At 39.6% G+C, this 13,587-nt stretch overlaps 1 protein-coding gene and 1 pseudogene across 1 annotated transcript in view; both read left to right on the top strand.

Annotated features, from left to right (window-relative positions):
- The window catches only part of ADGB (androglobin), a 194,398-nt gene that overhangs the window by 109,026 nt on the left and 71,785 nt on the right, over positions 1–13,587 (top strand). The window contains exons 19-22 of the mRNA XM_045294574.1: positions 941–1,108; positions 4,812–4,947; positions 5,582–5,719; positions 9,700–9,793. Coding sequence (XP_045150509.1) covers positions 941–1,108; positions 4,812–4,947; positions 5,582–5,719; positions 9,700–9,793 — 536 coding nt within the window. The remainder of the gene's footprint in view (positions 1–940; positions 1,109–4,811; positions 4,948–5,581; positions 5,720–9,699; positions 9,794–13,587) is intronic.
- On the top strand, positions 8,936–9,079 carry LOC115871177 (annotated as a pseudogene).

Here is a 13,587-nt window from a genome sequence, read left to right as displayed (position 1 = left end):
AGTTCCATCATCTTAAGAAGAGTTGTACAATCATCCCCACCACCAATGTTAGAACATTTTCTTTCTTCTTCTACTCGTGGGTTTCAGCTGCCCATTCCCTCCCAGCCGCCTCTGCGATACTCTCCAGCAACCATGAATCTAGTTACTGTCTCTATAGCTTTACCTACTCTGGATTTCATACAGAAAGAAATGTGTTGAAAACAAAGATAAATTAACTAAAATAAAATGGAGGAAAACTTTAATCAAAGAGAAAGCAGAAACTATTAAAAACTATAAAAATTTAAAATGGGTCAAAAGGGAGATCAAATAAATGATATGCTTCCAAATTTTATCCTAGCTGCCTCTGTAAGTCATCCACTTTCCAATGCTTTCTGCAAGATAGCTGGACTGTTCACATCCCTGGTCTGTGGTCAGGGGCTTTTCCATATCCTGGTTTGGGGAAGGCCATTCTTCCCAGTCTGTCTTTTGATGGAAACTCTGCTGCACCCTATTCAGCATTATAGCAACACACAAGCTTCCAGTGATAGATGGTGGCTGCACCTATGGGAATTGAACCCAGGTGTCCAACATGGAAAGTAAAAATTCTACCACTGAGCCCCATTGCCTTCTTGTTAGTTTCTGTTCAGTTGATTCTGACTCATAGAAGCTTCAGTGAACAGAGTAGAACTGCCCCTTTGGGCATTCAAGGGAGTTCTATGGGAAGTAGGCTGCTAGGCCTCTCCCATAGAGGTCCCTCTGAAGTAGACTTGAACCTCCAGCCTTCCAGTGGTAGTTCAGTGCTTAATCACTTGTGGCAACTGGTGACACTCCAAACCACTACTACCCCAAGGAATAAACACTGTAGCAAACACTTACTGTTTTAGCAGCTGGTATTTTTTGTAAACCCAAATACACGTAAGTAAACCCAAATGAGGGTGTATGCTATGATTTATCATCACAGGAGAGCTACCGATTTACGGAACAGTCTCTAATAATTATGAAAGCTATTGGGAATGTGATTGCTAATTTCAAAGATAAGGCTAAACTCAATGCAGCACTGAAGGATTTGAAGGCAGCTCACTATCCTGTGGCCCTCCAGGATAAAGAACTAACTGCTCAACACTTCAGGGTAAGTATGTTGGGGTTATGATGTTTGGGGAAGGATGCTTTTGACTTGAAATGGTATATCTTACATTAAACTCCCCTCTCAACCCCCCCAAAAAAAACCCCCCTCAATGCCATTGAGTCAATGCCAACTTGTAGCATCCCTATAGGGGCATCGTAGAACTGCTCTTGTGAGTTTCTGAACCTGCAACAGTTAATGGGAGTAGAAAGCCCCATCTTTCTCCCATGGAGCACCTGGTGGTTTTGAACTGTGCACCCTGCAGATCATAGCCCAAACCATAACCACTACACCAAAAGGGCTCCTATGTCTTACATTAGGTAACCCGAATAGAAGAGCCCGGGCAAGAATTTGGGTGGAGATAATTTATTTAGTCAGTGATTTCAAGGGTAGATGAAGAAGAAAGAACAATAAAGTAAGACTAAATTATTAAAGGTTGTGATCATGAGCAAAAATTACTGCTGTGGGCTACGCCATCCTGGGGATTTGAAAAGACTCAGTGGGACATCCCTCAGAAGGGTCCACTGATGGATGGGAAGATTGAGGCACTTATGTGCCAGCTCCCTTTCCCAGTATTACTGCTTTGGGGACTACTCATTGCGATTCTAGGATTACATGTTCTGCTATGGGAGAACATGCAAATGGTGATATGATTGAGGCAGTTATCCTTATATCCTTTATATTATTTTTAATATTGCTAAACTATGCTACCCCAGCTCATGGTATGTCCTGGCCAGTATGAGACAATTTCAGGGGATGCCTGTTGGCTTTTCTCAGTAGTGGCTCTTAGTCTATACATCAGAGAACAACATGAAAGTTCTGTCAACAATCAATTATATTTATCACAGTTATCTGTATGGGAACCTTAGGAAAGGGCCACATTGTAGTTTGTAGACTCTTTGAATCCAGCATGTAATATCCTAGATAGACCAGGCCTTTCTTTCTCACCTGCCCTCCCTAACCCCCCACTCCATCAAGGTACTCCGATGACTCTCTTGATCTTCTAGTATAATTCCCAGTGAAGCGCCCATAACCAGTCTTAATGGGTCTGGATGTGTCCCTGACCTCAGTGTGCAGTGACTCTGGAAAATGTCACAGTTCCTTAAGGACTTTACAAAATTAAATATACGTATTGATGGCAAGATATTGTCTCCAGTACACTCAGCTTCCTCTTTACTCAGCGGAGACAAAATGGCTGAGTTCAGCATCCTGCCCACATGCTTGTGATCATTTATGGCACAAGTGAAGCAATATTTTCATAAGTTGTATGCATCACCTCTAGCAAATATCATGGCTTGTTAGCTTGTTATGTGCAACCAAGGCTCTCCATATGCTCTTCTGACCTTACGATGCCCTTATACTAGTTGTGTTCTCCTCACAGCTCATAAGCAAGTTCACTTGCCTGCCCAGTGTTATTGCAGGGTCTGGTTAATCCCTATGACACTACGTCTCAACATCTATTGGCTGAACTGGTTTTTAGGACCACGTGCAGCTTCTTACTGATATGAATGTGGGCCTTCCTTGTGCCCACCCTATTTGTACATTCTTACTGCTTAAGCAGAAGGAGTTTCCTTTCCTCCTTTGTGGAAAATGTAGTCCACCTGCACTGCCATCACATCAGTATATGTAATAAATCCATCCACCTTGCTACAATTAACTTTCAGGTGTGACTGCCAAATGCTCTCTCTTTAAATTTTAATTTCCCATTCTTGGATATAGTTTATCATTTCAACTCCTTTGTATGGGTATATAGAAATATATGCCATCTAACTTTTATGTACAATTATGTAATTTAACCAAACTGGATTCATTCTTTGGGAAGTATATCTTTTGTTCTATATTTCTTTTTTATTTTTTGAGAATCATCCATATTGATGGATGTTGTGACAGTTCATTTTCCTGCTATTGGCTACAATATTATTTTGTAATCAAACTATTATTTCATTTCCCATGATAGACTGGGTTGTTTTCCTCAATTTTTCATGCCTTCCTTTTACCAGCAGTATACTTTGGTGCCCTTGCTTTAACTTCATTATGGGTCGGATGGATTTCCTGATGACTTTGAGGCAGGTCACTGAGGCAATGTGCTCAGTAGAATGCCAGTGAGCGTGAAAGGTTCAGAGGCCTGGGTGCACTTGCACAGCTTGGCTCTGCCATGAGAAGAATGCCTCATCCCCTGGCACTGCCACTGGCTGAAGAGGCGTGGAGAAATGCTTGGAGCACACCCCACCCACAGCTTCTAGCCAGACCCAGTGGATCCAGGCCGGGGGCCCTTGACAGAGAAAATGAATGTTGATTTTGTGAGCCATTGAGATATAAAAGTTGCTAATCCTGTAACAGAAACCCCATGTTTTCAAAATCATATTGCTTCTGTTTTCCTTTGGAAGGCCTTTATTTTTTTTATCAGATCATCTTTCCTAAATGTGAAGAGTTAAAATTAAAAGTTTAATTTTTGTTTTGAATGTAAGAATTTGGTGCAGGCGAATCTGAAGTCAGCTGGTAGAAGGATTAAAAACCCTGGCCACATTACCAAGTCATCCTTATTTCTCTCTCCCGTGAACAGGAGTCAGAAAGTGTGATTTTGAACTTGATAATAGTAGAACTTTATTTTTTGTTGTAATTACATTTGACATGCATTTGTCTTATTTTTATATCAGATGTTGAATTATTTAGGGCATTTTAAGAGCCCGGATGATATAACGGGTTATGCATCAGGCTGCTATCCCCGAAGTTGACCATTCAAACCTACCAGTTGCTCTGTGAGATGATGCTCTCTGCCCTTGTGAAGAGTTATAGCGTTGCAAACCCACAGGGGCAGTTCTGTTCTGTTCTACAGGCTATCTACGAATCAAAACGGACTCAGTTGTATTATGGTCCAGCTTTTTAAAGGGGAAAAAATCTGCCATCAAGTTACTTCTGATTAATGATCTCTCAGAGTACAATTGCCTCCAGGGATTTCCAAGGCTGTAAAATCTTTCTAAGAGCAAACAGCTTCATCTTTCTCCACAGGAGTGGCTGGTGGGTTGGAACTGTGGACCTCGTGGTCAGCAGCCTACCACATAACCCACTACACCACATACAAGAAGAAGCCAAAAAAAAAAAGAATATATACAAAGGGATTTCTAGAGGCCACCATTATTCATAAGAGAAGCCCTAAATCAATGTTTATATTGAAAGGCTCCTGCAGGGGCAGTTCCACTCCGCCCTGTAGGATTGCTATGAGTCAGAACTGACTCAATGGCAAGGAGTGAGATGATGAAAAAGGTATGTCTAAATAAGTATAAAAGAATGTTTTCATTATGGAAAAAAAAATAGTGACTAAAAACTCCAAGTAGCGTATTTTCTTTTTCCTTGGTAGCAGTGGAATAATGGTGTGTCTTGCTATGGATGACACCTTGGAAACAGTAAATATGGCCTTTATCTTGAGACCCAGGGCCATGTTTGCATTTTACTCCATACGTTTTCATCTGGTTTAATGTTATGTTTGATTATGCATTTTAAACATGGCTGTAGTGATTAAATGTTACTGAATTGGGAATTGATAAGTGAGAAGTAATTTTGGTGGTCTCTTAACTGGTCAAGTAAGATGAATGGTCTTCAGTTAATTTTGTGTGTGTATTTTAATTTTAGAGTTTTTTAAATGCTCTTCTGGTTAGGTAATCGCATGTCTTGGCTTAAACAAATCATGAATATATTTTAAATTTTCTAGGTCTTTCATCTTTCTTTGTGGCGCTTAATGAAAAAAGTTCAAATAATGAAAGCTCCTTCGAACATCAAGTTTGCATTTCGTGCTCTGGTTTTGGATTTGGATTTACTCGAATCCCTCTTGGAAGAGACCTCTTTGGGTATGAATTAATTTTAGATTTTATTTGATCAAGGAATCCCTAGCCTTATAAAAGATGAATAAGCTGAGAAAAGTATACATAAGGTTTCCATGGAATGGGTCGAACGAGACTGCCTCCAGCGAGGTGAAGCTCAGACTAAGCTCAGTGGGACTCGCGTGTTCTAAGAGGCTCTTGTGAATCCCCTGCCCCTTTTGCCTGCCACACATCTTTCAGCAAGGAAACCCCAGATTTAATTTTATTTTTCCATGTCCTTAAAAAATTCTGAAATGCATTGATCTACCCATATGTGGTATGATTTGAGAATTCTGGGATGATATTCTGATCCTGGTAACATTCCAGTTGTGTCCTTCCACTGATGTTCCTTCTCATTTTTGAGCAATCCCTCTGGCTACTTTCACAAAGACACCTGTAGTGCAGCCAGGTGTGGCTCCTTAATGTGCTGCTCTCCCATATTGATGTTCAATGAAAGGACCCCTGGAAGTGGGCAAGGCTAAATATCATGCTAAGTCTATCATTGTGAGCTTTGATAGAGTGGGATCTATTAGCTGAAGGCAACCCCAGCTGAGTAAGAGATGAATGTTTAACTTCCAACCCAAACGCTCCCCCCACCCCCGTCTTCTTGCTTTCTTTCCAGCCGAATGGGTAGATATTAAATATTCTTCACCAGTTTCTGAGAAAGTATATTCTCCCGAGGAAGTAGCGGCTGCAATTAAAATTCAGTCCATGTGGAGAGGAACTTATGTTAGATTACTATTGAAAGCCAGAACACCAGGTATGATTTTTCAAACATTCATAAAGTGAACGTCCATGCAGAAGGACAAATATTGGCTGAATGTGTGCTAGTGAAAAGTATTTTAGAGACAGCCTGCTTTCTGGGTTGGCTAATTATTTTCAAGGTGTCAGCATATGAATTCTTTCCTTCCCAGACAATGTTTGTCCCAGACAATGTTAGTGAGCCCACCATAAATGCTCACTGAAAGAATGAAGGACTAATCGAATTAACAAATGAATGCCAGCTACATTTCCCCAGTTTTTCATGAGCTCTTTCAAAACAAGGAGCTGATCTTTTTCTGTACAAGCCCCTAGAGACAAGCAGAGTGTTTCTTCGGTCAGCTCTAGCTGCGTCATAGCTGTTTGTCGATTTCAAAACCATCGTTCAAAGGAATGAATGAAGGGAGGAAAGATACTTCCATCGGCATCCTTAGTGGCACACACACAGAAGGCAGAAAACATTTTCATATTCTATCATTTCCGCAGTAAAACACTTAAAAATATGAAACACAATACTTTATATAAAATATGAGTGTATAATTTGTCCATTTAAAGTAAAATACTGCAGAGGCAAAAATTATATTCAGTCATTTTCAACCTGTGTTTTCCATTGATATTTTGTTAAGAAAAGCCTTCTTCTCAGGAGGATTGAACTTATTGAAACATTTTGTTCAAACACTTGTCTCTTTGAGACACTGAATGACAGTAATAAAAATGTCCACCTAAGCAGAGAAACTGCAGACACACGAAAGCATAAAAACAGATACAAAACTAAATTGCAGTCACATTGCGGTGCTTAATAGAAAATATAATTGTTTCCAGATTTTTAGATTTTTTTAGAATTAGAGAAATAATATATTCATCAAATTAAGTATATGGAAATTTATTTTGCTTTTTAAAATACTGTAGTCAAAGGTCATACAGTGATTTTCAGAAGCTGAAAACCTTGAGTCAGATAGTAATATACTACTAGTATTTGCATTTTTAAGTCAATACATATGTATTGATTAACTGTCTGCACAGCACTGTTCAAAATTCTGACCTTATAATAGTCAATGAGATAGAAATGCTCTCTTCTCTGATAAATTTAATGTTTTGGTGGTAGTAGGCAGACCAAACCAAACACCAAACTCATTCCTATTGAGGCAATGCCAACTCATAGCAACCCCATACGACAAGGTAGAACTGGCCCTGTGAGTTTGCAAGACTGTAACTCTTTATGTGAGCAGGGTCCCCATCCTTCTCCCTTGGAGGAGCTGGTGGTTTCAAACTGCTGACCTTGTGCATCTCTGCCCAACACATGGACAGTATGTCCCCAAGGCTCCTGGTAGGCAGACAGTAGAAAAGTAAATATATTAAGAATAACAATAGGGAAATAGACTTATGTACATATATTTATAGGTTTAATATTAAGGTAGCAGATGGACATGGGGCCTCTATTCAAGTACTCCTTCAATGCAAGAACACTTTGTTCTAATAACCTGGCATTCCATGGTGCTCACCTTCCTGACACAATTGGTGAAGACAAAATGAGAGCATAAGAAAATGTGGTGAAGAAAGCTGATGGTGTCCGCTATCAAAAGATATAGCATCTGGGGTCTTAAAGGCTTGAAGATAAATAAGCGACCATCTAGCTGAGAAGCAACAAAGTCTACATGGAAGAAGCACACCAGCATGTGTGCTCACAAGGTGTCGATGTGATCAGGCATCAAAGACCCAGAACAAAAAGATCATAGCATTGTGAATGAGGGGGAATGCAGAGTGGAAACTCAAAGCCCATCTGTAGGCAACTGGACATCTTCTTACAGAAGGATCGTGGGGAGGAGACGAGCCAGTCAGGGTGCAGTATAGCACCAATGAAACATACAACTTTCTTCTTGTTTTTTAATGCTTCCTCGCCCCCCCCCACTATCATGATCCCAATTCTACCTTACAATTCCAGCTAGACCAGAGTATGTACACAGGTACAGATAAGAGCTGGAAATACAGGGAATCCAGGACAGATAACCCCCTCAGGACTGATATTGAGAGTAGCAATACCAGGAGAGTAAAGGGAATGTGGAGGAGGAAGGGGGAACCAATCACAATGATCTATATAAAACCCCCTCCCAGGGGGATTGACAACAGAAAAGTGGGTGAAGGGAGACATCGGTCAGTGTAAGACATGAAAATATGATAATTTATAAATTATCAAGGGTTCATGAGGGAGGGAGGATGGGGGAGGGAGGGAAAAAATGAGGATCTGATGCCAAGGGCTCAAGTAAAAAGAAAATGTTTTGAAAATGATGTTGGCACCAAATGTTCAAATGTGCTTGACACAATGGTTGGATATACGGATTGTGATGAGTTGTATGAGCCCCCAATAAAATGATTAAAAAAAGAAATCTATTTCAGATAGAGGTAACTGCTATGAAGAAAGTTAAGAAAAAGCAGAAAAAGAATGTCAGTTTCTGATATTAAGTTTGAGGTTGTACTTTTTTTAGATTTGCATTTTTCTTGCCAAATTATAAAATTTTCATTATGTTTTAACTATGTAATTATATATATAAAACCTATATTACCTATATAATCTGGCTTACAGAAACATTGCTATTTTTTACCTATGTATGAATAATGATTAAACTTTAGTGGAATTCTATCCACCACTTCTTTAAGAAAAAACAACAAAACTGGATGTATTTTGTGTGTGTTTTGTTGTGTATGGTGTGTGTGTGTGTGTGTGTGTGTGCGTCTGAAATAAGAACTTTCTTTTTTTTTAAATCATAGGGCCGGACCTATGGTCCTCTCTGTGCTTTGGCTCCTCTGAGTGGGAATATTATCCTCAGGGCTTGGTGGGTCAGGATGTGTTCCATTCTCTCTTCCTCCCCCTTCATTTGCTCCTGTGTGCTCTAATCAGAAGTGTCCCTCTCCCTGAACTGTAGCTTCAATGCTATTTTCTGAAGTGAATTCTTCTGCAGGGAGGGGAGCTGTCCAGGTAGTTGGGATTGGGGCCGGCCCCTCAGAGCTCTCTATTAGTTCCCTGCTTCATGCATGTATGCTGCATTCACGTCTTGGAGTACCGGATCGAAGTCTGGTCCCCCTCTTTCTCTGTGGAGATGTAAATAATACCCTCCCCTTGGGTGGCTTAGTGCCCCATTCCCCTGCTACCCATGTCTTTTTTATTTTTGTCCCCTCCCACCCCCCTTTTTAGTTGGCTACCATATATATCCTTGGATTTATTGCTTCTCGGCCTTTTGGCTAAGATCAAGTGTAGTATCTGTTCTTATTAATAAGATCTTTCTTGAATAAGTTTTGGGATTTAGAAGATCTTCTAGCTCCTCGATGATTGTCTTCATTTAGATCGAAGAATGATTTATGCTTTTTTAAAACTAAAGATGAAAGGAAATGCAGCACACTCTGGTGAGCAGAACTCCCCAATTGGGGATTGACAGTTCTAGATTTTAAACATGGTTTTGTGGATAACAAAGGCAATGACTTTGTACATCACGCTATTTCTGAGTTCCAAGTTTGATCTGTAAAGTAATGGTTTTGATCAAGATGGTCTTTCCTAGTACCTGTGTCTTCTGTGTTTCCTTCACCAGGGCAAGTATAAAACAGAACCATATTGTGAGAGCTGAATGTTCTTAGATTGGAGCTAGGATTAAGTGTGAGCCCCAAGTCCATTCCTGAACCTGTGTGCTTTGGTACATGAAACCTAGGAGAGGTGAATCTGTAAAGATAATAACTAGAGTCGGGGTTCCTGGGGGGCATGGCTGGGGACATGGGGGTGGTGGTACAGGAGAGCTGATATCAAGGAGTGCCAGAAGGAGGAAGGTGTTTGAAACCAATTTTGGTAGCAATTGTTCAACATTGTTTGCTATGATTGAACTGTGGAATAGTATAATGTCTGTATTAGCTCCTAGTAAAATGATTTTGGGGAAAAAAGGTGGTCTTTCAGGCAACTTACTGCTTTCCTAATGTTATTATTTACTATTTCTTTAGACACAAAAGAAAATATCCTTGTTTCTGATACTCTTCAAAAATTTTGGGCTGTGGTGGAAATGAATATGGAGCAATATTCAGTTTCTCTCTTAAGGTAATGAGTAAATCATGATATATCTTATTGCACCATAGCAATAATTTGCAAGTTCCTGTCCAAATATCACCTTGTTTATTAAAGTTTCTTTATCATTGTAGCTAGGAACGATATCTGATCTCAAGATTTTATCTAGTATTTGCTATTTTCTCATTTTTAATCTCACTTAGTTAAAATTCTAAACAGAAAAGCTGTGTAAAGCAGAATGGGCTGTCTTGTAATTTTGTGGCATTGACGAGACAAAGACTAGATTTTAGACCTGCTAGAGGAGGATGCCTCACTAAGTGATTCGAGTTGTCAATTCAGAGCCTATCAAGGACCAAAAATAAATTGTGCCGGGAAAAACCTCAGTCTAACAACATGTCATATTCACAAGAGCAACACCAAGAGAAAGTGTGTGTGTGTGCACGTGAAAGAAGTAGACTTTCTGGAGATCCAAATATCAGAGCCAGCACATGACATAGCTAAGGTAATGTTATGGAAACACCTGCAAAATACTAAATCCATATATAACATAGAAGTTTGAGAATTATAATTGCTTTTAGAAAAGCCAAGTGGAAATTATATCATTGATAATTTTCATCCCGGAAATGAAGCCACCATTAAGGGGTTTTATAGAAGATTAGCATGAGTAGAAGAGGCTAGTGAACGAGAAGACGGGTGAGTTGAAAATTATCCACATTGAAGCACAGGGAGGTGTTGAAATTGGGGAAATGACTCGTAACATACTCAAAACATGAAGTATATAGGAAAATATGTCAAAAATATTGCTAAAGAATCTTCGAATTATTTATTAAACACAAATATCAAAATGTGAAGCTTTATCCTTCATCTAGGCCTGTACCGGCCTGAAGGTGAACTTTTCATCTCTCCAAACCTTTCCTGAAGAATCCAGCCTCCTTTAGTTCACACCACGTCAAAAGGCCAGTCTTGACATTCCTTGAGGGACTTCAGTCCTGTTCCTTTAAAATATTCTTTGCTTTTGGTAACCAAAAGAAGTCTGAAAAGGCAAGATTAGCGTTGTAGGGTGGCAGAGGTAAGGAACAGGTGCATTGTTGTAATGAAAAAATTAATAAAATCCCCCAGCTCACCTCTTGGCCTTTTCCTTATCAGTGCAGTTTTCAATTTTCATAAACCTTCTTCTTCTTAAGTTCCTGTTTTTGTCATGTATGCCTTTAAAAAATCTTTTCAAAGTGTCCCTTGAGAATTCCCCCCAAACAGGACCCACTATTTTGACCTCTCCTCCTTGAATTCAATTGTCCCAGCAGATCTCTCAGAAGCTGCAGCCTTCGCTGGGTCTTGTTTAGAACAGCAACACCCTAACAAGACGAAGATAAATATTGTACTGTGGACATTTGTCTGCATACCTGCACTGTTCATAGAGACATGCTTAAACATATTTTGATTATGATAAGGATGTACATGGATGAACTGGAGCCATAGTAGTAATACCTTCTGACTTACATTTGTGTGTAGCTGTACAGAGATAATAGGTTAGAATATTCCCAAACAGATAGTGCAGTGGGTTATGTATTGAGTGGCTAACCATAAGGTCAGCAGTTCAAAACCACCAGCCATTCCATGAGAGAAAGATGAGGCTTTCCACTCCTGTAAAGGTGTACAGTCTCTTGAACTCACAGGGGAAGTGCTACTCTGTTTTATAGAGTTGCTGTGAGTTAAACTCAACTTTATGGCAATGCATTTGATTTTGTTTTCAGTGATGAAGAACATGAAACCATATTTTTAAAGAAACGCTCCAAACTCTATGCAAGAAATACGCCCCCAAATAACACGTAGACTAATCAGAGCCGATTTTTGAAAACCAAAGACCTAATAATAATTTTAAAAACCCTTAAAAGCAGCCAGAGAGATCAGAAATATTATAATACAAACAACAATCAGGATAATAGCTATCTTTAAAGATTTAAAATACATGTTAGACTAAAATGTGTGGCATAGTAATACAAAGGCAGGTGGTCGGTCACAGGTTATATTTTATTTTAGCTTTTTATTTTGAATTAAGTGGAGGTTTACAGTGCAAGTCTCCAGTTTTAAATTTAACAGTGAATATGCCTTTTGTTTAAACTCATCGGTTGCAATGCCTTCAAAGTACCATTACATATGCCACATTCTCCCTGGGTGTCCACTTGATAGTCCTCCTTTTTCCTAGCTTTCTGTACTTTGCCCATGGATAAAAGCTGTCCTTTAGAACTGAAATGATGGATTAGTCTAACATGAGGGAGCATTCGGCTCTAGACCTCAAGGTGAATAAGGGCCGTAATCTCTATCAGACTAGGAAACGCAGTTCCATTGATGACTGGGTAAAAGTTTTTCAAGAACTCTAAGAAGTGCCCTGGGAGCATAGTGGTTATGCATTGGGCTGTGATCCCAAGAGCCACCAGTTGAAAACACTAGCCATTTTGCTGGTTAAAGATGGGGCTATCTACTCCCTTAAACGTTACTGTCTTAGACCCTGAAACTAATGGGCAGTTCTATCCTGTCTGTCCTATAGGGTCACTAAGAGTTGTTTTGTTTTGTTTGGGGAGACCCTAGCATGTTGGCATAAGTGCTGCATGATACTTTTGATGAATCTCTAATAGATCTATACTGCATTATTCTTAAGCATAGACTATACAAACATTATAAGTGAATTTAATAGAAAACATCATGATAAATGAGGAAAATATTAAAGTTGTGAAGGATTTCATCTGCTTGAATCCACAATCAATGCTCATGAAAGCAGCAATCAAGAGATCAAATGACATTGCATTGGGTAAATTTGCTGCACGAGACCTCATTAAATTGTTCAAAATCAAATACCTTTGAGGACTAAGGTACACCTGAGCCAAGCTACAGGATGTTCAATCACCTCGTATCCATGTGAATGTTGGGCATTGAATAAGGAAGACCAAAGAAGAATCAATGCATCTGAATTACGGTGCTAGTAAAGAATATTGAAAATATCATGACTGAAGAACAAACACCTGCCTTGGAAGAAGTATGGTCGGATGCTACTGAGAGACAAGGATGGGGAGACTTCAATCTCATGTACTGTGTGCATGTTGTCCGGAGAGACTAGTCCCTGGAGGGGAGGACATCATGCTTGGAAAAGTGGAGGGGAGCAAAAAAGAGGAAGTCCCGCACTTAATTTTTCTCATCCTCTTTACCTTTTATCTTTACTTCTTTACCCTTTACCTCTTTTCCCCCCAAAACCATTTTATTGGCAGCTAATACAGACAATCATACCATCATAGTTCAGTCACATCGAACAGTGTTGTACAGTTGATACTGCAATCAGTTTCAAAATATAATCTTCCTTTTTGAACTCCTTGGTATCAGCTCCCTTTTACACACATTTCCCCTCTCTCCTGTTCCCTTCCTTTACCCACCAGGATATTATTCTACTTACCGTCTCTATACCTTTATCAATCCTGGGTTTCGTACCCCGAAAAGCAGAAAAACATACAATACAAATTCAAGAGGGTTACCCCCAATGACAAAATACATCTGAGATAAAATGTTACACCTGACTTGAATGATTACAATCTTGTCAGCTGATCCCTGCTCTGATGAACATTAGGCCTGATCTGGTTTTCCAAATTTTATGTGTTTTTTTTTTGTTTTGGGTTTTGTTTTTTCATATTGGGATTTATCTCAAATGAAACACTGCCTGCTCTTATGCCATCCTCACAATTGTTCCTATTGTTCCTCTGCGTGTGCCCATTGTTGCAGTCAATCCATCTCTTTGAGGGCTTTCCTCTTTTTCACTGCCCTTCTACGTTAGCAAACCTGGT

Source organism: Echinops telfairi, unplaced genomic scaffold (genome assembly GCF_000313985.2).
Source record: "Echinops telfairi isolate 266 unplaced genomic scaffold, ASM31398v2 ScPeMD7_3533;HRSCAF=4204_0, whole genome shotgun sequence".
Taxonomy (NCBI): Eukaryota; Metazoa; Chordata; class Mammalia; order Afrosoricida; family Tenrecidae; genus Echinops; species Echinops telfairi.
This window is presented reverse-complemented; position numbering and strand designations above follow the sequence as displayed.